Source organism: Amblyraja radiata, chromosome 11 (genome assembly GCF_010909765.2).
Source record: "Amblyraja radiata isolate CabotCenter1 chromosome 11, sAmbRad1.1.pri, whole genome shotgun sequence".
In the NCBI taxonomy this organism is placed as follows: domain Eukaryota; kingdom Metazoa; phylum Chordata; class Chondrichthyes; order Rajiformes; family Rajidae; genus Amblyraja; species Amblyraja radiata.
In genome coordinates, this window is record NC_045966.1 from 11,940,048 (window position 1) to 11,965,379 (window position 25,332).

General features: G+C 43.5%; 2 protein-coding genes across 4 annotated transcripts in view; both read right to left on the reverse strand.

Moving 5' to 3' along the window:
- Nucleotides 1-3,395, reverse strand: part of LOC116978289 (core histone macro-H2A.1) — a 30,050-nt gene extending 26,655 nt beyond the window's left edge. For both annotated transcript variants that reach the window (XM_033029328.1, XM_033029327.1), the window contains exon 1: nucleotides 3,282-3,395. The gene's annotated coding sequence lies outside the window, so the exon portion shown is untranslated. The remainder of the gene's footprint in view (nucleotides 1-3,281) is intronic.
- A 15,586-nt stretch (nucleotides 3,396-18,981) lies between these two features.
- Nucleotides 18,982-23,391, reverse strand: tifa (TRAF interacting protein with forkhead associated domain). Of its 2 annotated transcripts, none has more exons than XM_033029329.1 (2): nucleotides 23,305-23,391; nucleotides 18,982-20,589 (listed from the first exon to the last, which is right to left on the reverse strand). In XM_033029329.1, the coding sequence occupies exon 2, from the start codon at nucleotides 20,523-20,525 to the stop codon at nucleotides 19,965-19,967; it is 561 nt and encodes a 186-aa protein (XP_032885220.1). In that variant the 5' UTR covers nucleotides 20,526-20,589; nucleotides 23,305-23,391; the 3' UTR covers nucleotides 18,982-19,964. The 2 variants fall into 2 exon arrangements, with proteins under 2 accessions (XP_032885220.1, XP_032885221.1); XM_033029330.1 differs by lacking the exon at nucleotides 23,305-23,391 and adding an exon at nucleotides 22,589-22,632.
- Nucleotides 23,392-25,332: the final 1,941 nt, after the last annotated feature.

Consider the following 25,332-nt stretch of genomic DNA (forward strand, 5'->3'; position numbering starts at 1 on the left):
ACCATTGCTCATTTTTCTTAAACAACAATTCTTCACTGCTTGTAAGGAATTCTTGACAAGACATAATATATAGAATTTTTAATCCACGCTTTGGCTACAGAAAATCACACTACATGGAACTCTGGTCACCATTTGACAAGGATACTAAAGAAATGCAAACAATTTACAAGGATCAACAAGCCTGGCAGGTTTCTGGGCGGCATGGTGGCACAGCGGTAGAGTTGTTGCCTTACAGCGCTAGAGACACGGGTTCGATACCGACTACGGGTGTTGTCTGCACTGAGTCTGTACATTCTTCCCGTGACCACGTGGGTTTTCTCCGGGTGCTCCGGTTTCCGCCCACACTCCAAAGACATACAGGTTTGGAGGTCAATTGGCTTCAGCTAAATTGTAAACTGTCCCTGGTGTGTAGGATAGTGTTAGTCAGTATCCGTATCATTATATATAGTGTTGCTACAATCAATTATTGCATATCTAACTGCATCCCAGTTTCCAATGCAGGTGATGCCACAACACCAATATTAACACCAAAACCATTCTCAATTCAGTTGTCTGCTCTTAAAAAAAAAAAAAACTTGTATTCCTTGAATATATAGCACCTTAAAATTCACATCAATTTTGGTATGGATCTCATTTATTTTGTTGGAAGTGTAATCCATTTATCAAATTTCAAGGTGAAATTGTGATAACTAGAAATTGTGATGAAATTATTTTGAAATGCCTTTCTTGTATACAAAATATAAATCTTTCATGAGCGCTGTAAGTGATTCTTATGTCAATTACATCCTAATTAAAGAAACTGCACAATTTTGAAAAATTATCGCCAATGCACCAGGAAGGGGAGTCACATCACAGCTTTGGTTTAAAATGCTGCTATAACAAGCTATTACATCCTAACATAGTATCCCTGAAAAATAATGAAACCAGTAGGTCAACTAGTCAGCCGGTCATTCATCTCCTCCTGCTGAAGCAGGCTTTGACAGTCAGATTGATTGTATTGTACATTATAGCTACTTTCAGCCTAAGTAGCAATATTAGTACCATTACAGAGGTCACTGCTCATAAACCAAGGACAGTGAACAGTGGGAGGAGGACAAACAGACAGATACATCTAAGGTTGACACAAAATGCTGGAGTAACTCAGCGGGGCAGGCAGCATCTCTGGAGAGAAGGAATGGGGGACGTTTCGGGTCGAGACCCTTCTTCAGACTGATGTCAAGGAAGTGCTCGGGACAGAGATAGAATGTAGTCGGAGATAGTAAGACTGGTGGGCGAACTGGGAAGGGATGGAGAGAGAGAGAGAGAGAGGGAGAAGGAAAGCAAGGGCTATTTGAAATGAGACAGATACATCTCCTTTATACGAAGATCATAAAATGTTGTTAGAACAGCAATAGAGTTCATCAACATAACTTCAACTTCAAAAAGGATTTTTAAAAAATATTAAATTGTCTGGAATTGAAACTCAGAATTATTTCATAATTCCACAGAGTAAATCAACAAGAATGGATCATGTCACGACCATGCCATCTTTTTCATTTCCGTGTGCTCTCTCCAATTTGTTGATGTTTTGTCACAGCTTAAGATTCAAGGTCCAGCTTCAGCTCCCAGCTCAGTCACAATTACCAGGGGGTTGAAAGTTTTTAATGATCACCTAAAGCAATGTGGTGTTCCCCCGATCTCTGTGGAGTTCTGCAGTCTTATTTTTAGAAACATTATTCATTCTCCACAAAATAAAAATCACAAGAGAAGCTAATAAATATAACTAGATTTATTGCAAATAAAATGGTTTGAGATATACTTGTTTTGTAGAAGCAGCAGAGTTCTGCTACACTCTCTCACCAATCTAGTATTATTGTAAGCAAGCTTTTTCTGAAACATTTCCTACATACCTCGGAACAATAAATAAGCTGCGATTTCCTAAAAGAAAATGACTTAGAGGAAATGAAGCGGTTATGTCTAACTTGATTGTGTAATTAACCCGAAACTAAAACAATGTAAAACATCATTATAAAAATGTCCTAGGGCATAAATCAACAGCGACAAACTGGGAGCATTGAGCGAAGCAGCCTTATGCGATAATTACCAATAGGCAAATTTAATAAAAATACAAAAATAGCTCTACTGTATACTCTGCAGTTGATTGATTTGAAGCCTAATTATTCCTATTCGCAGATCTGCTGTTAAATTCAACACTCATTGATTCTCATTACCATGGAAATTTCACCCAGAAAGACTGTGACAGATCCAACCTTTAAAACTCTTACACATGCACACACACACCAGGTATATGGAGTACCAGAGCTAAATGTCAACATTTTCGCACCCTTTACCGACTCAAAAACCCATCTCAGACATCGAAACATTCTTTTTAATGCCTGTTGCTAGGTGACAACCACACCATAGCTCCTGGGGAATGTGACTCCATTACTGACCAAGAACAATCTTGTTCTTAAAGTCGATGGCAGCTTGCAACGCTGAACACAGCAATCAGGGAAGCAATTGCATGCACGTTTCAATTAATAAAGTTTTTAATTAATTCAGACCGTGCCACCAACAATGCAGTGCAGACAACACACACACAAAAAGGTGGGTAAACTGCATCAAAGCAGTAAAAAATACGTGGGTCAGCGACCAGCATTGCATGGGATGGGGAGGAGGGGGATATCACCCCAGTCTTATTAAATGCAACTATCAGTTCGTGTTACCATGCAGAATAGAATATATTTGCACCAGGATACAATCCAGCATTTGCAATGTGATGCTGCGTGTTGTGTTGTTGCAGGGAACTCCGCTCTTTGCATTTTATCCGTGTGCATTAGGAGGCTGCACGGTGCATGCATGGTTATAATGCAGAAACATCGGGAGAAGAATCGACAGGCAATTTCCGGGTTCGCCGGGAGGGTTATTAAAAACATCCGTTAAGGCAATTGGTAAAAGCAGGCTGTATTTCCTTGCAGGATGCACCAGCAATAACTCTGCTGCTCCAACTCCCTGCAATAATCGGCTGAAAGCAAGCTTGCAAATCCTCCAAAAATCAAATCAAATATTTTTTTTTAACAATGACTAATTGCAAAGCTGCAACAGCTGTACAGAAAATCACCGTCCATTCTGCAGCAGACACCGTCAGGCCTGCAGTGCAAGCCATCTGCAATGCTCTGAGGTACTTACAAAAAAAATCAATGCACAAAGCTCGAGCTGCAGGCGCGGGGAGATGGCATAAAAATGACGGGCTGGCCGTGATTACAAGTAAATGAAGTGCAGAAACAATGTCAATCACTTACAGTGACACAGTAACAATATGTCTCCCTTGCAGCCGCTCCGCTCCGAGTGGGCAGAGCCCGCCGCTCCCACAGTGCCGCGCGCCCGCCCGCCCACGCTGTCAATCACCGCTCCCGGGCCGGCCTCCCGCTGTCAATCACCGCTCCCGGGCCGGCCTCCTGCTGCACATATCCGGCTCAGACCTCCAGCCCTGGCTTCGCACCCGTGCTGTAATGGGGAGAGGAATACTGTGTATTTTATTCCTCTGACATATCCAGGGTTATTGCAGGTCATTGCATATGTGGTTGCAATCACAATGCATTGCAACCCTCTGCAGCAGACCTGCCAATCAATGCTCCCGGTCCAAACCCACTTGCTGCGCGCGCACACACGCTCCCGGCTCAGACTCTCAAGCAGTTTCTTTGCTCAGGCCCGTGCTGGAATGGGGAGAGAGGAATACTGTGCGCTTTAGATCTTTGGCTTGCCAAGGGTTATTGCATCTGTGCTTGCAATCGCATTGCATTGCAACCTTCTACAGTACAGCTGTCAATCATCGCTCCCGGGCCAGCCTCCCGATGCACTTGCTGCACAGACTCGCACCCTGGCTCCGCAGTCCACACTCGTGCCGGAATGGGGAAAGGAATACTGTGCATTTTATTTCTTTAGCATACCCAGGTCATTGCAATTGTGCTTGCAATCACAAGGCATTGCCACCTTCTGCAGTAGAACTGTCAATCAATGCTCCTGGGCCATCCTCCCGCTGCATTTGGAGCAAGTGCACTCGGCTCCGACACGGACCTATGCTCCACGACAGTGCTGAAAGGAGAAGGAAAATTGTGCTTTTATTCCCACTAGCATTCCTAGGTCATTGCATTTGTGCTTGTAGTCACAATGCATTTCAAGCTTTGAAGAATTCACATTCCTCATATTCTACAGTAGACCTGTCAATCAAGGCTCCCGGGTTATCCTCCCGCTGCATTTGCTACACAGACACTCGGCTCAGACTCACACCATGTTTTGAGATTTAAAAAATCAAGTCTGCAATTTATCCCATCAGATAAAGCATAAAAAGAAGTTTACTTTGATACCTAATTAACTTTCATATCTTCACTTTAAAAAATGTTATGGCCATTTTCATACTCGGAAATTAGCATCTTGTTCCCTATTGCTTTTCCGTTGACTTAACACAAAAGCTGTGATCGAGGACCGTCAAAAGCTTTCTTAAAAATTAAGAGAACTGAATGAAATTTTCAGTTATTATAGATTGAAGCATTCTGAAACAAATATGAAACGTCTTTCTTGGATGACCTGAAATTAATCAACAGGTGGAACCAAGCCAAGGTTATCAGGATGGGTTATTGGCACTGTTGAATAGTCAAGCTGAATTCTTGGTTTCTTGGTCCTCCAAAATATTCCAAATGGAATTTAAACTGGAGGTGGTACCCCATCTCCCCCCTCCCCCACACCTCTCCCCCTCCCCTTCTCCATCTACCTCTCCTCACCCCTCTCCCTCTCCTCCCCCTCCTCCTCCCACCCCCATCCTATCTCCCCCTCTCTACCCCACCCCCTTCCCTCTCTCCCTCCGCCCCTTCCCCCTACCCCTCTGTCCCTCTTCCACCACTCCCCCTACCCCTCCCTCCCCACTCTTCCACTTCTCTCCCACTTACCCCACCCCTCCCCCTCTCTCTCCCCCTCCCTTCCCTCACCCCCCACCCCTTCCCCTCTGCCTCTCTTCCACCACTCCCCATACCCCTCCCTCCCTACCCACTCTTCCACTTCTCTCCCCCCCCCCACTCTCCCTCCCCACTCTCTCTCCTCTGTCCCCCCACCCCTCTCCCCCTCCCTCCACACTCTTCCCCTCCCTCCCCTACCCCATCTCCCTCCCCCACCCCTCTCTCCTCCGTACCCCACCCCTCTCTCCTCCCCCTCTCCATCTCCCTCTCCTCACCCCTCTCCCTCTCCCTGCCTGCAGTCATACACAATAATAATAAATAACAAAACATACAATAAACACAAATTAACATCCACCACAGTGAGTTCACCAAGCACCTCCTCACTGTGATGGAGGCAAAAGTCTTAGTCTCTGTCTCTTCCTTCCTTGAGGCGATCCAGGCCGAAGATGCCGTCCTCCAGTCCAGTGGTCCTCCGAAATGATGTCGCCGCTGCCTCAGCTCCAATTCGGGTCGCTGCCGAAAGCCGGAATGCCGTCTCCGCTCCGAGTCGGGCCGCCACAGCCTCAGCTCCGTCGGGCTGCTGCCGAAAGCTGGAACGCCGCCTCAGCGAGTCGGGCCGCTGCTGCCTAAGCTCCGTGTCCCGCTGCCTCAGCTCCGAGTCCCTCAGCCTCAGCTCCGAGTCGGGCCGCCGCTGGATCGCAGCCTCAGCTCCGAGTCCCGCCGCATCAGCAGGTCGGGCCGCCGCCGCCTTGCGTTGTAAGTCCTGGCTGGCTCTGCCTCCGGAGCCTCGAGGTCGGTCGCAGTTGGAGACCGCCAGCTCCGCCAGCTCCGCCTTTAGGCCTCAGCGCAGACGGAGGCAGGGAAGGGGGATACGACAAGAAAAAGTCGCATGCCCCCGAAGGAAGAGACAAAAACATGTACTTCAAAGCAGACGATGGTCTCATGAGGAACTACCACCCATCTGGCCTTTGCAGCTTTGCACATCCTCAACTTCCACGTCCGAGATTACGATAAAAACCAAGACAAAAGGCACTGCCGATGTTGGAATTCACAACAAAAACAAACTGCTGGAAGAACTTGTGTAGGAAGGGTCCCAACCCGAAACGTCACCCATTCCTTCTCTTCAGAGATGCTGTCTGTCCCGCTGAGTTACTCCAGCATTTTGTGTCTATCTTCGCTGGAAGAACTCCGTGGGTCAAGCAGCATCTGTGCAGACAAAAGGTATAAGCAGGCGCTTTAGGTTAAGACCTTGCTTCAGGCATGAGAGGGAAGAGGGAAGATGAGAGGGAAGAGGGAATTCAACCAGATCATAGCTTGACAAAATACCTCTCTCACTCTACCACCAGCAGAAGTTCCTACATATGATGGAGATCCTTTGCGGTATGAAGCTTTCGTAAGGGCATTAGAAGACGAATTAGAAACGAAAGTTACGGATGAAAAGGAGCGCTTACGATTTCTGGTGAAGTACACAAGCAGAGATGTTCAGGAACTTGTTGAAAGTTGTCAAATTGAGCCAGTCAGCCATGGCTATAAAAAGGCGAGAAGATTACTTAAAGAACATTTTGAGAAATGAACAGAGGATTGCTAACGTATATATGGAGAAGGCCTATGCTTGGAAAGAAATCAAGCCAGAAGATGGGAAGGCATTGAGTAAATATGCGATATTTCTGAGAGGTTGTTGCAGCTCGATGAGAAATCTTGGCCACATGGAAGAAATGAATCTTGCGAGTAATACTAGAATCATCATTAGCAAGTTGCCGAGAAGAATGAGAGAAAGGTGGAGATATGAAGCAGGCGGAATAATGTATGAAAGGAAGCAAGTAGCCAGGCTACCAGACCTGGTGAAATTCTTAGAAAGGGAAGTACGGAACATGTTAGAGCCACACTACGGGACTATTGAAGATCATAAACTGATCGCAAATAACAAAGGTTCTACCTTTGCCAAAACTGAAGAAATATCACAACCAGACCTGTGGAAACGACAGATGGAATGAAAGGAAATGTATCTACTAGCAAGCAAATAGTGTTTTATTTGTTATGTGATGAAGTTTGTCACACCATAAGATGGTGTTGAAGATTCAAGATGAAAGAATATGAAGAAAAGATGGATTTCTTGAAAGAGAAGGGAATCTGTTTGAAAAAAGGACATATGGTGAGAGACTGTAAAAGTCCTATGATTTGTTATAAGTGCAGGCAATATCATCCTGAAGCACTTTGCACTGAAGAAGAGCTACCAGAGTATTGGGAAGAAGAAGAACCGGAACAAATAGATGATGAACTACCAGAGCAAATAGAAGAGGAGGAACCGGAGCAAACGGAACAGAAGAAGAAGCCAACTACTAGTGATGCTATCACCTTGCCTCAAGTAACTGCTCATATTGGGGCCGCGGTTGAAGCTTGTAATTTTTCTATCTTACCAGTACAGGAAAGGAACAGTAAGACAAATACTGTGTTGCAAACATATGCTTTTCTGGATCACGGAAGTTCGACTACTTTTTGCACAGAAAACCTGACGAGAAGGCTGAACATCACAGGAGAAGAGACTAAGATTCGATTGCGTACCATGACTAAAGATAAAGAGAGCAGGAGTCGTTACACTACGAGTATGGAGATATTCAGTTTGGATGAAGCTAATTTTATACCAATATCCGAAGTGTTTACACATGGAACCATGCCTGTTGATAGTCAAAATATACCAAAACATCAAGACTTGAAGGATGTCAAGATATCTGAAATAAATTCTAGTGTTGATCTACTTATCGGAACAAATGTTTTGAAGGCATTGGAACCTATATAGATTATGAGGAGCCAAGGTGATGGACCGTATGCTACAAAAACCCGACTTGGATGGGTTATCTATGGCTCTTTGAAAAGGAACAACGAAAACAGGAATCAGAGGAACTATCCTACCATTGCTGTTAATCAAATATCTACTGATAAATTAGAAAAGCTGGTGATGAAGCCATGCAATCATGACTTCAATGAAAGTATCGACAAGGAATCTGAAGAGATGTCGAATGAAGAGTTGATGTTCATGGATATTATGAACTACTCAGTAAAGATTGACAGACACTATTGTCTGGACTTACCTTTCAAACAAGAAAGTGTTATTCTATCGAATAATCATTGTATGGCAGAGCAACGCAACCAGACTTTGAAACGCAAGTTTGGCGAGAATACTAAATTTCATGAAGTAAGAATCTCGTTGAAGAAGAATTTCTACAAGGATGATTATTTAAAATTCAAGTCTACTGAGCAGGAGGCAATTCAACCAGTAGAACATCTGACTTCCCTTTGCAATAAGGGAGGATTCACACATTCCAAGTGGATCAGCGACAATTGTGAAAGCATTCCACTAGATGATGGAGCCAAATAAAGCAGAGAGTTGGATTTGGACAGAGACAATCTGCCAATGTAAAGAGCATTGGGAGTTACTAATGTTGTGCTACTGAAATATGTTATCACAGAAGAAAATCCTGGTGATGAAGTTTCCAGAGAACTGACAGCGAGCCGCTTCTTAAGCGATAAGAGATGGATCAATGAACTAAAATCTCTCTGTAAGCCAGACAGAGAATGGACAAAGCTTGAGCTGGGATTTGAAATCTCTGCTAATGATCCGGAAATTAAATCAAACCTAACGTTGAACTTTATTGGTAAAAATCCTGTTAATCTCTCGAAGGATTTTTACACTTCAACATTGTTGTTACAACACATCCACGAGTTGATCGGACATGGAGGAAGACGTTATATGCTATCAAAGCTTTGGACTGTAATGTTTTGGACTATATACTGGGTATCATGCCTGATTTTAAGGGTTTGGTGCGCACGGTACGACTTTAAACTAAAACCAGTGTTTAAAAAAAATTAATAATCAAGTTATGATTGCTTCTAGAAGGCAAAAGTGAAGATGGAAGAGTCGATGAAGAATTCTGATTGCGGATATATAGTGCATGCTATTATTTTCCTCGTTAGTATAATGGTTAGTATCCCTGACTGTCACGCGGGAGACCGGGGTTCAATTCCCCGACGGGGAGTCACGGGGTTCAATTCCCTGATTTTTTGCTTTTGATATATGTTAAGCCTTCATGGCTACTTTTTTGATGTTTATTAATAATTGCTTCGTTATATACTGGGAACAATTAGGGGCAGGTATGTAGTGGCCATTTGGCTTGTTTTGTGAGTCATTAATTATGGCATGTGTCTTTAATGTTTAGACTGCCCGTTATATTGTGGGTGGGGTTTTTGACGTATTTTAGGGTGTGTTTGGAGATAAGTTTCTTGCACAGAAGCTTAGTTTTTAGTTTAGTTTTGGACCAGCATGGGGAAGGTTTACCCTTTGACCATGCAAAGTGTAATGGATACACGAGGAGTTTTCTAACGTTTAATGCAATAAGCTGGAGTTCGATGAAGATTACAATGTACAAGTCGGAGGAAGTTTCGATGTACCTTATTGTTTTTCATCAACAATAAAGAATTTATTAATCAAAAGACTGTGTTTTGAAGATTTATCTGTGAAGAAGCTCTGAAGGTCCTCAACGGAGGGTTTGCATGCGTACAAAGACATTCCCTTTAACCATGTAGTCCATTTAGCGGCTAGAGGGAGTAATCTCTTGAACGATATAAACAACTGCCGCTACAAACCTGTCAATCAGTGCCCCTGGGTCAGCCCCTGGCTGCATTTGGTGCAGGTGCACTCGGCTCAGACACGGACCTAGACCAGCGAAGGAAAATAAAATTGTGCTTGTTTTACTTTAGCATACATAAGTTATTGCATTTGTGCTTGCAATTATTTCCAATTCGTCTCAGTCCATTGCAACTTTTGGAGAATTCTACATTCCTCATATTATATAGCAGAACTAGGTTATCGGCGACCATTGTATTTGTGCTTGCAATGATCTTTTCGTCACAATGCTGTAATTTCAGCTTCTGCAGTTCCTTATGTCCATAATTTCTACAACACTGCCATGCTTTATAGCTTTCTTTAATGGCCGGTTAACTGGTCAGTAAAGTTGAAAGCCATTCAAGGTTCCATTAATGACAATACTTTAACGCCATCCACAGCACTCTTTGTGGTGGCTGTGTGAATAATAGTGAACAGCATAATGAAAATATACTTCTATCGGATTGGACAAGGATTTCAGCAACAGAGCACAAATGTCTGATCAAATGAAGGAACCGCATATCCAATGCCATAATGGGAAGAACTAATATTCCTGGAACATTTATTTATACGTAATGATGCAGAGCATAAAGCCAGCTTTATATTCTAGCAAATGTATTTGCAGACAGAAGCTGGTTTAGCTAGTCCTGTTGTTATATTGCTGCATTCAACACTTGGCCAAGATCCCTCCAACATGTTTAGAATTGTACACCAGATATTCTGAAGAAGGGTCTCGACCCGAAACATCGCCTATTCCTTCGCTCCATAGATGCTGCCTCACCCGCTGAGTTTCTCCAGCATTTTTGTCTACTTTCAATTTTTCCAGCATCTGCAGTTCTTTCTTAAACAATACACCAGATATTTGATCATTGGCGAAAATTATTCAATTTAATTATTTTTATGCTGGTTTGGAGATGTTTTATCAAGTAATTCCATTCAAGTAAAAGATGTTAACGTCTTTTAAAATTAAAGGCGGGACAGTGGCGCAGCATTAAGAGTTGCTGCTTACAGAGACCCAGGTTCGATCCTGACCACAGGTGCTGTCTGTACGGAGTTTGTGCATTCTTTCCGTGACCGCGTAGGGTTTCCTCAGGTGCTCTGGTTTCCTCCCGCACTCCAAAGACATACGGGCTTGTAGGTTAATGGGCTTCGGTAAAGATTGTAAATTGTCCCTCGTGTGCACGATCGTGCTAATGTGTGGGGATCGCTGGTCGATGCGGACTCGGTGTGCCAAAGGGCCTGTTTCCGCGCTGTATCTCTAAGATAAACGAATAGGAATTGAAAACCTATGTTAGGCATACCCATGACATTGTATCTGCAGTTTATGAAGGTGGTGTTGAAATTGCTTACTGATCACAGGGATACGGTTGAAATAAAATTGTAGATAATATATGTATATTGTTTTATAGGCAACAATCAAGATGTGAAACTATTATGTCATCTGCCATTAACTTTTGCTTGCACAAATATTTGCAGGTTTTCCCTCATTTGCACGTCATCTAGTTTCCTATCCAACATGATGAATGTGGAAAATATTGATGTATGTTGAATGAAAATTAGGCGCAATAAATGCCTATTGCTTTGCAAACAGACGTGGGAATGCTAATTTCTTTTTGGAGGCACGAGGACTGGAGAAGCAAAAAAAAGACCTAAAAGGTTCCTCTAGATGGTGCAATAAACCTAAAATTACTTTAAAGGTAAAATACTTTACAGTTAATCTAAAATTACTTTAAACTGCAAGCTATGCCAAAAATAATGTGTTGGAAGTTACGTTTCTCAGGTCAAAATAACAAATGCATTCACTGAGTTTAAATTCTCTTAAAATGAAGCCACATCACTTTCAGTACGAAGACATTGGTAGGCAAATTTATGAAAATAAAATATTAACATTGAAATATGTTGAGCTCCTTGAAAGCTTAACAAATTTGTAATGAGACTTGTAAATGAGATAGAAGTGGCAGATCGATACTTTGAGAAATTTTCAATGATTTAAGCATAGTGACAATGTATCTCTTCTTGAATTTTTTTGTTGATATTATATATATTTTAGTTGCGTTAAAATAATTGTGGTGTTACCACATCAATGTATTTTAATGAACATTGTTTTGCTCAGGTGAAAGATATGCAGCTACATATGTGGTTCACTAATTACTTACTGCCTGCAGTGCATTTGTTTACACCTTGTCCGGGGAGAAGGAATGGAGGGAACTATTGTGTCATCTGCCATTAACTTTGGCTTGCACAAACTTTTGCAGGCTTTCCCTCATTTGCACTTCATCTAGTTTCCTATCCAACATGATGAATGTGGAACATATTGATGTATGTTGAATGAAAATTAGGCCATATGATCAGCCATGATCATATTGAATGGCGGTGCAGGCTCGAAGGGCCGAATGGCCTACTCCTGCACCTATTTTCTATGTTTCTATGAACTGTGTCACACATTGGGTGATGTGCCTGTCCTTGTTAATTAGGTGGCAGTTTGCACATGTTAGGAGAATGTCTATTAACACTAAATCCCAAAGATCATAGAGCGGAGCAAGATGGTGCACTCCGCGAAAAAGCCGTAGTAGGTGATGGGTAAACTTCAGCGCCATTTCTGTAATCGGCTTCTGTCATGGCGTCCTCATCTACAAACGGAACGTACTGCTCTGCTATAATTTGCTCGAATCGCACATGTAGGCGACCCGACCTGTATTTCTTCAGGTTCCCCACGAAAAACGATCTTTGGTCGGAACGACTTACTTGACTGGTGCTGATATGTTGAGACTCCGAAGCAGTGTGTGTTTTAACTTGTTTGGCATATAGGGCTGCCTGTCTAAACGACACCAAGCGATTGATGTCAAGGACCTAATCGTGTTTCCACACACTCGCTTTTCTCAGAAAATTGCAGCAACAGCAATAATGAAATTGGAGAATGAAAGGGGACAGGTTGGAGTTGAATGAAGTAGACAAAGCAGAGAGAAATCACAAGAAAAAGACTTGCTCGGCTCAATGCATCCACAATAGTAACACCTTCCCCAGTAAATTAAAGGCGATACTGCAATAAATTCGGTAACATTGTGTTCCTGTCTTCTGTATTTGTTCTGGAGATTGATGAAACTGACCTAACCTTTGGCAGAAGTAATTGGTTGGTGTATGAAGCTATAGCTGGATTTTTTTGTGTCCTTGATCCAGATTTAAGACAATTTTGCTCTGTATCTAAGATTCTTGCAGAAGTTACTGAGTTGGATGATCAGCCATGATCATATTGAATGGCGGTGCAGGCTCGAAGGGTGAATGGCCTACTCCTGCACCTATTTTCTATGTTTCTAAGTTAATTCAGGGAGATTCTGCTATATGAGGCTGAGAGATTAAAGGATAGACACAAATTGTAGGTGGTCGGGCGGCAATTCTGGACAAAAGGAATAGGTGACATTTCGGGTCGAGACCCTTCTTCAGACTGAGTCAGGGGACAGAGGAACAAGAGATATAGACGGTACTAAGGACAAATGAATGGAAGATATGCCGATATCCCCCGTTTCTCTTTCCCTTGACTGTCGGTCTGAAGAAGACTAGTCGACCCGAAATATCACCTATTCCTTTTCTCCAGAGATGCTGCCTGACCCGCTGATTTACTCCAGCCTTTTGTGTCTGTCTTCGGTTTAAACCAGCATCTGCAGTTCCTCCCTGTACAAGGTACGTGTGTATTAGCGTGTGTCCAGTCAGATTTGGCTTCCAGTCAGATGAACAATTACGCAAGTTTCCACACGCACACTTACTTCAGCAAATAGTGACCAAGGCAGTGCTGACAGTGATGGGGGAAATTAATGACATTTTACTGCATTTAAAAAAAAATTAAAAAAACATTTAAACATTTACTGTTCCCCCGCAACGCTGATTACACTGCGAGAGGCGTAACTGGTCGGGTTGGATTTACAGAAATGGCGGAAGTTATGCTCCGTTGCGTACCACATGTCAGTCCCTTGGATGTTGCAGGAGTGAACCATCTTGCTCCGCTCCATGATCTTTGCTAAATCCATTTGCCTGCATTAGCCCATATCTTGCTATGTCCTTCCTATCCAAGGACCTTTAATGCCTTTAAATGTTGGAAGACAAAGTGCTGGAGTAACTCAGCGGGTCAGGCAGCATCATCTCTGTTTTGTTTAAGAAGGAACTGCAGATGCTGGAAAATCGAAGGTACACAGAAATGCTGGAGAAACTCAGCGGGTGCAGCAGCATCTATGGAGCGAAGGAAATAGGCAACGTTTCGGGCCCGAAACGTTGCCTATTTCCTTCGCTCCATAGATGCTGCTGCACCCACTGAGTTTCTGCAGCATTTTTGTGTACCTTCATCTCTGTTTTGGGTCGGCAGAAGGGTTCTTCAGACGAAGGGTCCTGAAACCAAAACGTTCTCCAGAGAAACAGCCTGACCCGCTGAGTTACTCCAGCACTTTGTGTTTTTTTGTTTCTTTTTGTGAACCACCATCTGTAGTTCCTTGTTCCTCCTTTAAACATTGTAATTGTACTTGCAATTAAATTAATAAATAAAAAAAGTTTGGAGATTGTTAAAGCCCAATGTTTTAAAATTTTCATAAAGCAATAATGATGGTATTTTTACAATTTAAAGCGTTATCTGTACTTTGGCAGGTAAATTATATACTTTCAGTTACAAGGGTGAGATGTCAAACTGGGAGGTCAAATCTGAGAAGAAACTATATAGTAAATGGCAGGAGACTTATGAACAATGAGCGAACTTGACGTGCAAGTACATAGCTTCCTGAAAGCAGCAATACAAGTAGATCAGATGGAAAAGATACCTTGGAGCACACTTGCCTTCATCTATTGGAGTGTTGAGTATAGTTTAACTTATTGTCACGTGTACCGAGGTACAATGAACAACTTTTGTTGCATGCTAACCAGTCAGCTAAAGACTATACATGATTACAATCGAGCCATCCACAGGGTACAGATATATGATAAAGGAGATAACGTTTAGTGCAGGATAAAGTCCAGTAAAGACCAATTAAAAATACCCTGAGCATCTCCAATGAGGTAGATAGTATATCAGGACCGCTCTCTAGTTGTTGATGGGATGGTTCAGTTGCCTAAGTTGGTTACGTTGGGAAGTCATGTTGCAGCTGTACAAAAGTTAAACTTGGCCACATTGGGAGTATTATGTGCAGTTCTGCTCACCACAGAAAGCACATGGAGACTTTGGGCAGGGTGCACAGAAGGTTCACCATGATGTTGGTTGGAATTGAGAACATTAGCAATCAGGAGAGGGATGGACACACTTAGTTTTCTTTGGAGCGTCAGAGGTTGAGGGGTGTCTTGGTAGAAGTGCATTAAATCACAAGAGGCATAGATAAGGTAGATAGCCAGGATCCTTTTCCCAGAGTAGAAATATCAAATGCCAGAGAGCATAGGTTTTATTTGCAGAGGAAGTGCTAGGTGCTTGCAATGGACTGCAAAGGGACGTGGTGGAAGTAATACAATAGCAACATTTAAGAGGCATATGAACATGCACTTATATAGACATAGACATAGAAAATAGGTGCAGGAGTAGGCCATTCAGCCCTTCGAGCCTGCACCGCCATTCAATATGATCATGGCTGATCATCCAACTCAGTATCCCGTACCTGCCTTCTCTCCATACCCCCTGATCCCTTTAGCCACAAGGGCCACATCTAACACCCTCTTAAATATAGCAGGGGGTGGAGGGATATTAATCACATGCAAGCAAAAAAGATCAATTTGATCTGATATAATTTTCAGCATAGACATTGTGGGCTGAACAACCTATTCTTGTGCTGTATGTCATAAGGTATAGGAGTACAATTAGACCATTTGGCCCATCAGGTCTACTCTGTCATTTAATCATGGCTGATCCATCTCTCCCTCCTAATCCCATTCTACTGCCTTCTCCCCATAACCTCTGACACCTGTATTAAACAAGAATCTGTCTAAATCTGCCTTAAAATGTATTCTGAAGTTCTTGGTGAATTCACAGACATCATTTAAATTGAAGTGAAATGTAAAATGATGTGGAGAATAATACTTGAAAGACACTTGGACAGGTATATGGATAGGATAGCCTGACATCGGTGGTGGGGAAGATGCTGGAATCAATAATAAAAGATGAAATAGTGGCACATTTGGAATGCAGTAACAGGATCGGTCCGAGTCAGCTTGGATTTACGAAGGGGAAATCATGGCTAAACTCTTGACTAATCTTCTGGAATTTTTGGAGGATGTAACAAGGTAAATGGACAAGAGAGAGACAGTGGATGTAGTGTACCTGAACTTTCAGAAAGCATTTGATAAGGTCCCACATAGGAGATTAGTGGGCAATATTAGGGCACATGGTATTGGGGGGGGGGGGGGGGGGGGGGGGGGGGGTAGAGTGCTGACATGGATAGAAAATTGGTTGGCAGACAGGAAACAAAGAGTAGGGATTAACGGGTCAGAATGGCAGGCAGTGACTAGTGGGGTACTGCAAGGCTCGCAGCTATTTACAATATACATCAAGGATTTAGATGAAAGGATTCAAAGTAACATTAGCAAATTTGCAGATGACACAAAGCTGGGTGGCAGTGTGAACTGTGAGGAGGATGCATTGAGAATGCAGTGTGACTTGGACAGGTTGGGTGAGTGGGCTGATGCATGGCAGATGCGGTTTAATGTGGATAAATGTGAGGTTATCCACTTTGGTAGCAAAAACAGGAAGGCAGATTACTATCTAAATGGTGTCAAGTTGGAAAAAGGGGAAGTACAACGGGATCTGGGGGTCCTTGTTCATCAGTCAATGAAAGTAAACATGCAGGTACATCAGGCAGTGAAGAAAGCAAATGGCATGTTGGAGTTGAGTATAGGAGCAAAGAGGTCCTTCTGCAGTTGTACAGGGCCCTAGTGAGACCACACCTGGAGTATTGTGTGCAGCTTTGGTCCCCTAATTTGAGGAAGGATATTCTTGCTATTCAGGGAGTGCAGCGTAGGTTTACAAGGTTAATTCCTGGGATGGCGGGACTGTCATATGCTGAGAAAATGGAGTCGTTGGGCTTGTACACTCTGGAGTTCAGAAGGATGAGAAGGTCTTATTGAAACATATAAGTTATCAAGGGTTTGGACACGCTAGAGGAGGGAAATGTTGCCTGGGTTTCAGCAACTAACTTACAGAGAAAGGTTGAACAAGTTAGGTCTTTATTCTTTGGAGTGCAGAAGGTTAAGGGGGGACTTGATAGAGGTCTTTAAAATGATGAGAGGGATAGACAGAGTTGACGTGGATAAGCTTTTCCCACTGAGAGTAGGGAAGATTCAAACAAGAGGACATGACTTGAGAATTAAGGGACAGAAGTTTAGGGGTAACATGAGGCGGAACTTCTTTACTCAGAGAGTGGTAGCTGTGTGGAATGAGCTTCCAGTGGAGGTGGTGGAGGCAAGTTCGATTTTATCATTTAAAAATAAATTGGATAGTTATATGGATGGGAAAGGAATGGAGGGTTATGGTCTGAGTGCAGGTAGATGGGACTAGGGGAGAATAAGTGTTCGGCACGGACTAGAAGGGCCGAGATGGCCTGTTTCCGTGCTGTAATTGTTATATGGTTATATTATATGGTTATATGGAAACATGTTCCCGTTGTTGGGGGAGTCCAGAACCAGAGCCCACAGTTTATGAATAAGGGGGGTTAAGCCATTTAGAACAGAGATGAGGAAACACTTTTTCTCAGAGGGTTGTGAGTCTGTGGAATTCTCTGCCTCAGAGGGCGGTGGAGGCCGGTTCTCTGGATACTTTCAAGAGAGAGCTAGATAGGGCTCTTAAAGATAGCGGAGTCAGGGGATATGGGGAGAAGGCAAGAACAGGGTACTGATTGGGGATGATCAGCCACGATCACATTGAATGGCGGTGCTGGCTCGAAGGACCGAATGGCCAACTCCTGCACCTAATGTCTATGGAAAGGTTTAATAATAATAATAATAATATATTTTATTGTCATTGCACATAAGCGCAACGAGATTTGGTATGCAGCTTCCATCCGATGTCATAACTTAAATAACTAATAAAATTTAGATTTAGATACCCCGAGAACATGGTTTGTATAAAGAACAGTAAAATAGTCAAACAGTTCAAACAGACTGAAGTGCAAATGTGTCTGTGAGACGTGACCATCCGAGGGAGACAGTCCATGGGAGGGGGTGGTAGGCATTCAGCAGGGCCGGTTCAGAGCCGCTATAGCTCTGGGAATGAAGCTGTTCCTGAGTCTGGAGGTTCGGGCGTAGAAGGCTTTGTAATGTCTGCCGGAGGGAAGTAGTTCGAACAGTCCATTACAGAGGTGTGAGGATTCTTTATGGATGCTGACGGCCTTCCTGAGGCACCGTGTGTGGTAGATGCCCTCCAAGGCTGGTAGCTGTGTGCCAATGATCTTCTGCGGGCAGGTGGGACGTGTAGATGGGGCATCTTGACATGGGTACGTTGGGCCTGTTTTCCTGCTGTTTGATTCTATGAAATGACTGGACTCGGTAACTGATATATGGATTAGGCCTCTTAAAGGCATCACTCAGTTTATTTAAATTAATTTAAATCAATAGCATGTAGGCAGCTCCCACAGTGAGCTACTTATCTACTTTAAATATATAAAATAATTCCCTAATCATTTTACACAAAATCATCTGAATGGGAACGGAAAGCCTTTGTTTCTACAGTCTGTCAGATCTTTCAAACCGGGGATAATTGTGCTTGTTTCCCCATCTTTCCCCATATTCCCACATCTTCCCCCACTACACGCTTCTCTTCCACGTTATCACAACCAGAACAGACACAGGGCCTGGCTAATCATAGAGTGATACTGTGTGGAAACAGGCCCTTCGGCCCTACTTGCCCACACCGGCCAACAATGTCCCTGCTACACTAGTCCCGCCTGCCTGCGCATTTTCCATATCCATCCAAACCTGTCCTATCCATGTACCTGTCTAACTGTTTCTTAAACGATGGGAATAGTCCCAGCCGCAACTACCTCCTCTGGCAGCTTGTTCCATGCACCCACCACCCTTTGTGTGAAAAAGTTACCCCTCGGATTCCTATTAAATCTTTTCCCCTTCACCTTGAACCTATGTCCTCTGGTCCTCGATTCACCTACTCTGGGCAAGAGACTCTACCCGATCAATTCCTCTCATGATTTTGTACACCTCTATAAGATCCTCCCTCATCCTCCTGCGCTCCATTGAGTAGAGACCCAGCCTACTCAACCTCTCCCTATAGCTCACAAACTCTAGTCCTGGCAAAACCCTCGTAAATCTTTTCTGAACCCTTTCAAGCTTGACAATTTCTTTCCTATAACATGGTGCCCAGAACTGAACACAATATTCTAAATGCTGTCTCACCTACGTCTTATACAGTCTTACTCAGTACCATTTAGTAATGATAATATCTATGTACTCCTTGTTTAATATAACTTTCCATAAAGCTTAGTGGAAATGAAAAGAAAACATACAAAAATACTGCAAACATTACAATGTCAAACAGCCAAGTGTGGGTGAAAACCTATTGAAAAAATTACTAGCATGAACTAAAATAACAGTAAACAGACAGACATTAAAGGCAGTCCATGTAAATTATAATGAATCAGTGGTTAATTCTATAATGTCAATGATCTTTTACACATTAATCTTCTTAGTTTACCTCCTTAGCGAATATAAAGTGACTTTAATGCTCAAGAGGCCTTCAAACCATCTTAAAAAAATTCACAATAAATTTGTAAAGGTATAATAAAATCTGTTACTATTTTAGGCCTAGATAGAGTGGATTTGGAGAGGATGTTTCCACTTGTGGGAGAGTCTAGGACCAGAGGCCATAGCTTCAGAATAAAATGACGTACCTTTAGAAAGGAGATGAGGAGGAATTTCTTTAGTCAGAGGGTGGAATCTGTGGAATTCACTACCACAGATGACTGTAGAGGTCAAGTCATTGAGAATTTGTAAGGCTCAGATTGACAGATTCTAGATTAGTAAGGGTGTCAGGGGTTATGGGGAGACGGCAGGAGAATGGGGTTGAAAGGGAAAGATAGATCTGCCGTGATTGAATGGGGGTGTAGACTTGATGGGCCGAATGGCCTAATACTGCTCTGAGAACTTATGAACTTTGGCTTTAATTGTATTCATTTTGCTGATTTCAGTAACGCTCTTTCTTTTTGAGCTATACCATGCAAAAGAGTAACATAATTCAACTGTTTCATTTGAGCAAAGGAGTAGAACTAGGCCATTCGGTCCTTTGAGTCTGCTCCACCATTCGATCATGGTTTTTTGCAACTTTCCTTTGTCACACTCAATAGGGATAAAAATATGGGCAAAATTAAAGATGACTGCAGTAAACTTCAAAAAAAAATCATGTCTCATTATTATGAAAGCATGTATTGGTTGAGATCTTCATCAACTTCTATCGGTTCACGTGGATCGTGCTGGCACTTAGAAAATTGTGCTTCAGACCGAGGATACCTGGCGTCCATCTTTAGATGAGGTGAAGGGGTGCCCTTCTGAATCACAACTTCAAACTTAGAGACTGAATCACCCCCGACATGTTCCAGAAGAAACTGAAATTCAGTGAACTGGATGACAGATTGGCAAGGCAGGAGCTGTTTTTGTAGGTAGCTCAGTTTATTACCATTGATATAAAGCGCAAATCTGTTGCTCAGGTTTTTAATCTCAAACTGAAGATCTGAACAGTCCGCCCCAACCAAAGCTTCAAGCTGGAACTGCAACCGAGAAGCTCGTTCGTGCTTTAGTTGGAAGTTGCAAGTGTTCTTCCTACCGAAAGTCACTATCTCATAAGCTTCATACGTCTGCGGCTCATTGAATGTGATAAAGCTGAAAACATCTTCTTCCTTATCTTCCGGATGGTAGACACTGATGGAAAGGCATGGAATGTTTTCCTGTGTAAGACTGTCACTGATGCTGTCCATCTTGTGTGGTATTCTTAATAGACTCGTTGAAGAAATTCTGCATTCAACCCAGGCAGCCAAAATCCTGCAGATAAAATATTTGTTGGAGTTGAAAGAAAAGAAAATTATTCCTCTGAATTACCTCGATTTAATTTTTCCTATTACTCTAACCATATTTTCCAGCATATACTCAACTGGCAACATGTCCAACACCTTAAGGGTCTCAACCCGAAACATCACCTATTCCTTTTCTCCCGAGATGCTGTCGGACCCACTGATATATTCCAGCTTTTTTTAGTTTAGAGATACAACGCGGAAACAGGCCCTTCGGCCCACCGGGTCCGTGCTGACCAGCGATCCCCGCACATTAACACTATCCTACACCCACTAGGGACAATTTTTTACATTTACCAAGCCAATTAACCTACAAGCCTATACGTCATTGGAGTGTGGGAGGAAACCGAAGATCTCAGAGAAAGCCCACGCAGGTCACGGGAGAACATACAAACTCCGGACAAACAGCACTCGTAGTTGGGATCGAACCCGGGTCTCCGGTGCTGCATTCGTTGTAAGGCAGCAACTCTAACGCTGCACCACTATGACTGCCCAAATATTTTTTGTGTCCGTCATCGATTTAAGCCAGCATCTGCAGTTCCTTCCTGCAGCATAAATGTTGACCCTTGTTCAAATTCCCTCACAGATTTTACACAGGTGCTTAGATGTACAGTTTTAGATATACAGAGTCCACTTCGACCATCGATCACCCGATCACACACGTTCTACGTACCTCACCTTCGCATCCACTCTCTACACTCTATACTATATCAATCAATCATTTTTCCCTAATGATTGTCATCAAGTCAGACTTGAGAGTGCACCAATCATTGGGACACCAAACGGTGTTTACACGATGTGTAGGAAGGAACTGTAGATGCTGGTTTACACCGAAGATAGACACAAAAAGCTGGACTAACTCAGCGGGTCAGGCAGCATCTCTGGAAAAAAGGAACAGGTGACGTTTCGGATCAAGACCCTTCTTCAGTTTATATGAACCCAAGTAAGGAATTAAACATGCACTTTGAAATATAAGCTGTCTCTGAACATACTAGCCATCTGCAAGTGTGAATAGTTCAAGTTTTGCAGGAGTTGAAAGAGTCAAAGGGCAGCTGACTCCAACTCAGTCTATGGCTGCAGTGTGACTTATGGAGGGAATCGCAATGATTTATGTGCAACATCCTCATTCAGATGAGAATATATCAAAACTGAGCTGGATAGCACAGTGGTGCAGAAGGTAAAGTCGCAGCTGCACAATGCCAGGCACCAGCATTTAATCCCGTCTCAGAAATTCCTGTTATAAGAGCAAAATTAGGCCGTTTGGCCCATCGTCTATTCCGCCATTCAATCATGACTGATCTATCTTTCCCCCTCAACCCCATTCTCCTGCCTATCCCCATAACCCCTGACACCTGTGCTATCAGTGTGAAGTTCATGCTTTCTTCCCATGACCCCCTAGGTTTCCTCCAGTACCTCCTACATTCCAAAGACGTGCAAGTTGGTCAGCCAGTTTGTCCATGAGAGTTAGTATCAGGTAGACACAAAATGCTGGATTAACTCAGCGGGTGAGGCTGCATCTCTGGAGAGAAGGAATAGGCGATGTTTCGGGTTGGGGTAGAATCAGGGTGTGGGATGAGGAGGTGTGTTGATTTGATGCAAGAATAATAAAAATAGGATTAGACAGAAAATGCTGGAGTAACTCAGTGGGTCAGGCAGCATCCAAGATACTGCCTGACTCGCTAAGTTACTCCAGCATCTTTGGAGTTCTGCAGTTCCTTCTTACACAAATAAAAATTAGGTTCCAATTTCTGAGTTTAGTTCATTGTCACGTGTACCGAGGTACAGTGAAAAGCCTTTGTTGCGTGCTAACCACTCAGTGGACAGACAATACATGAATACAATCGAGGCATCCACAGTGTAGATACATGATAAAGGGAATAACGTTTAGTGCAAGATAAAGTCCAGTAAAGTCCTATCAAAGATAGTCCAAGGGTCTCCAATGAGGCAAATAGTAGCTCAGGACTACTCTCTAGTTGTTGGTAGGATGGTTCAGTTGCCTGGTAGCAGCTGAGAAGAAACTGCCCCTGAATCTGGAGACCCTTCTTCAGACGTTGAAGAAATTCTGCATTCAAGCCAGGCTGCCACAAACTCGCAGATAAAATATTTGTTGGAAATGAAAGAAAATAAAGCAATTCCTCTGCATTACCCTGATTTAATTGTTCGTATTACTTTAAAATAATAACCATATTTTCCAGTCTGAAGAAGGGTCTCGACCCGAAACGTTGCCCATTTCCTTCGCTCCATAGATGCTGCCTCGCCCGCTGAGTTTCTCCAGCATTTTTGTCTACCCTGAATCTGGAGGTGTAATAGTGATGATGTTGTGTAATGTAGGATTGGTCTAATGGATAGTTTACTGGTCAATATTGGACATCACGTGCTGGAATAACTAACCAGATCCACGCTGCTGGGCTTCATGCACATACACATACCTCCCATCTCCTCGTAAATGATTGCACAATGCAAGAGAGTGGGGAATCCCCAAATGCAACGAGGGGCCCAGCTGGTTAGGGAACACTGCAGCCTTCGTCCCTTTGCCGACCGCATTGATTGAACTGCATTTTTTAAAAAACTGCAGGAAATGCAAGCATTACAACGCACAAGTCGAACGGGAGTGCTTCAGAATGGAAACTCTCGGACTTGTTTTTTTGTTTCCTCGCTCACAGTAAACAAACCCATGCTAACGTACCTGTGGCTTTAAAGGTGAGGGGGAGGCGGCTCATTGTCCCGGGTCCCCGTCCCGCTCACTGCCAGCGAATGCCGGGGAGAACCAAAGATCTTATAGCATAGGATCTTTAGGGAGAACGCTGGCTCGGCACGGCCCGCCCCAGCGCAGCCTCTCTGGTCGCTGCTACGCCTCTCGGCAGCTCACACAAGCTTTGTCCTGCCCCTCCTCTCTTCCAGCTTTCTCCCCGCCCCCTTACAATCAGTCTGAAGAAAGTATACTCTTGCTGGAAACCCCATCCCATGTAGAAACAAAGAACTGCAGATGCTGGTTAATTCACAAAAGGACACAATGTGCTGGAGTAATTCAGCAGGTCAGGCAACATCTCTGGAGGACGTAGACAGGTGACATTTCTCTTCCCCCTGACATGTTTTCCATGTTCACCTAATCCATGTTCTCCAGAGATGCTGCGTGACCGGCTGAGTTCCTCCAGCACTTTGTGTCTTTTTGTATAAAACAGCATCTGCAATTCTTGCAAATGTCTGCATGTGTAAAGAAACGAGCTGCAGCAGATGCTGGTTTGTAGGGAGGTTTCACGGCAGTCGGGTCACGACCCACGACCGGTACTGTTGCTACGCTACTCCAAATGGAGTACACGCGATGAACTGCAGGTAGGCACTGACCATTGTTTCCAGCGTAGCGGGCCCGTTAAAACCCGCTGAAATTGTCAATTTTTGCACTGTAAATAATTATGGAAATCGGTATAAGCGTGTGACATTTAGCATACTTCAGAATTCCAAAAATGAGGAGAAATGACGGTAGATAGAAGCGAGAGCTGAAGGGACAACAACAGACAGAGTGCTTGGCGAACATTGGCCGTTTGCTCACTGCATTTCATCAACAAAGGCATTATTTGTGTTTTTTCTTGATTCCTTTGGCAGCTAAAAAGTTTCAGAAACATAGAAACATAGAAATTAGGTGCAGGAGTAGGCCATTCGGCCCTTCGAGCCTGCACCGCCATTCAATATGATCATGGCTGATCATCCAACTCAGTATCCCGTACCTGCCTTCTCTCCATACCCTCTGATCCCCTTAGCCACAAGGGCCACATCTAACTCCCTCTTAAATATAGCCAATGAACTGGCCTCGACTACCCTCTGTGGCAGAGAGTTCCAGAGATTCACCACTCTCTGTGTGAAAAAAGTTCTTCTCATCTCGGTTTTAAAGGATTTCCCCCTTATCCTTAAGCTGTGACCCCTTGTCCTGGACTTCCCCAACATCGGGAGCAATCTTCCTGCATCTAGCCTGTCCAACCCCTTAAGAATTTTGTAAGTTTCTATAAGATCCCCTCTCAATCTCCTAAATTCTAGAGAGTATAAACCAAGTCTATCCAGTCTTTCTTCATAAGACAGTCCTGACATCCCAGGAATCAGTCTGGTGAACCTTCTCTGCACTCCCTCTATGGCAATAATGTCCTTCCTCAGATTTGGAGACCAAAACTGTACGCAATACTCCAGGTGTGGTCTCACCAAGACCCTGTACAACTGCAGTAGAACCTCCCTGCTCCTATACTCAAATCCTTTTGCTATGAAAGCTAACATACCATTCGCTTTCTTCACTGCCTGCTGCACCTGCATGCCCACTTTCAATGACTGGTGTACCATGACACCCAGTTCTCGCTGCATCTCCCCTTTTCCTAGTCGGCCACCATTTAGATAATAGTCTGCTTTCCTGTTTTTGCCACCAAAATGGAGAACCTCACATTTATCCACATTATACTGCATCTGCCAAACATTTGCCCACTCACCCAGCCTATCCAAGTCACCTTGTAGTCTCCTAGCATCCTCCTCACAGCTAACATTGCCCCCCAGCTTAGTGTCATCCGCAAACTTGGAGATATTGCCTTCAATTCCCTCATCCAGATCATTAATATATATTGTAAATAGCTGGGGTCCCAGCACTGAGCCTTGCGGTACCCCACTAGTCACTGCCTGCCATTGTGAAAAGGACCCGTTTACTCCTACTCTTTGCTTCTTGTTTGCCAGCCAGTTC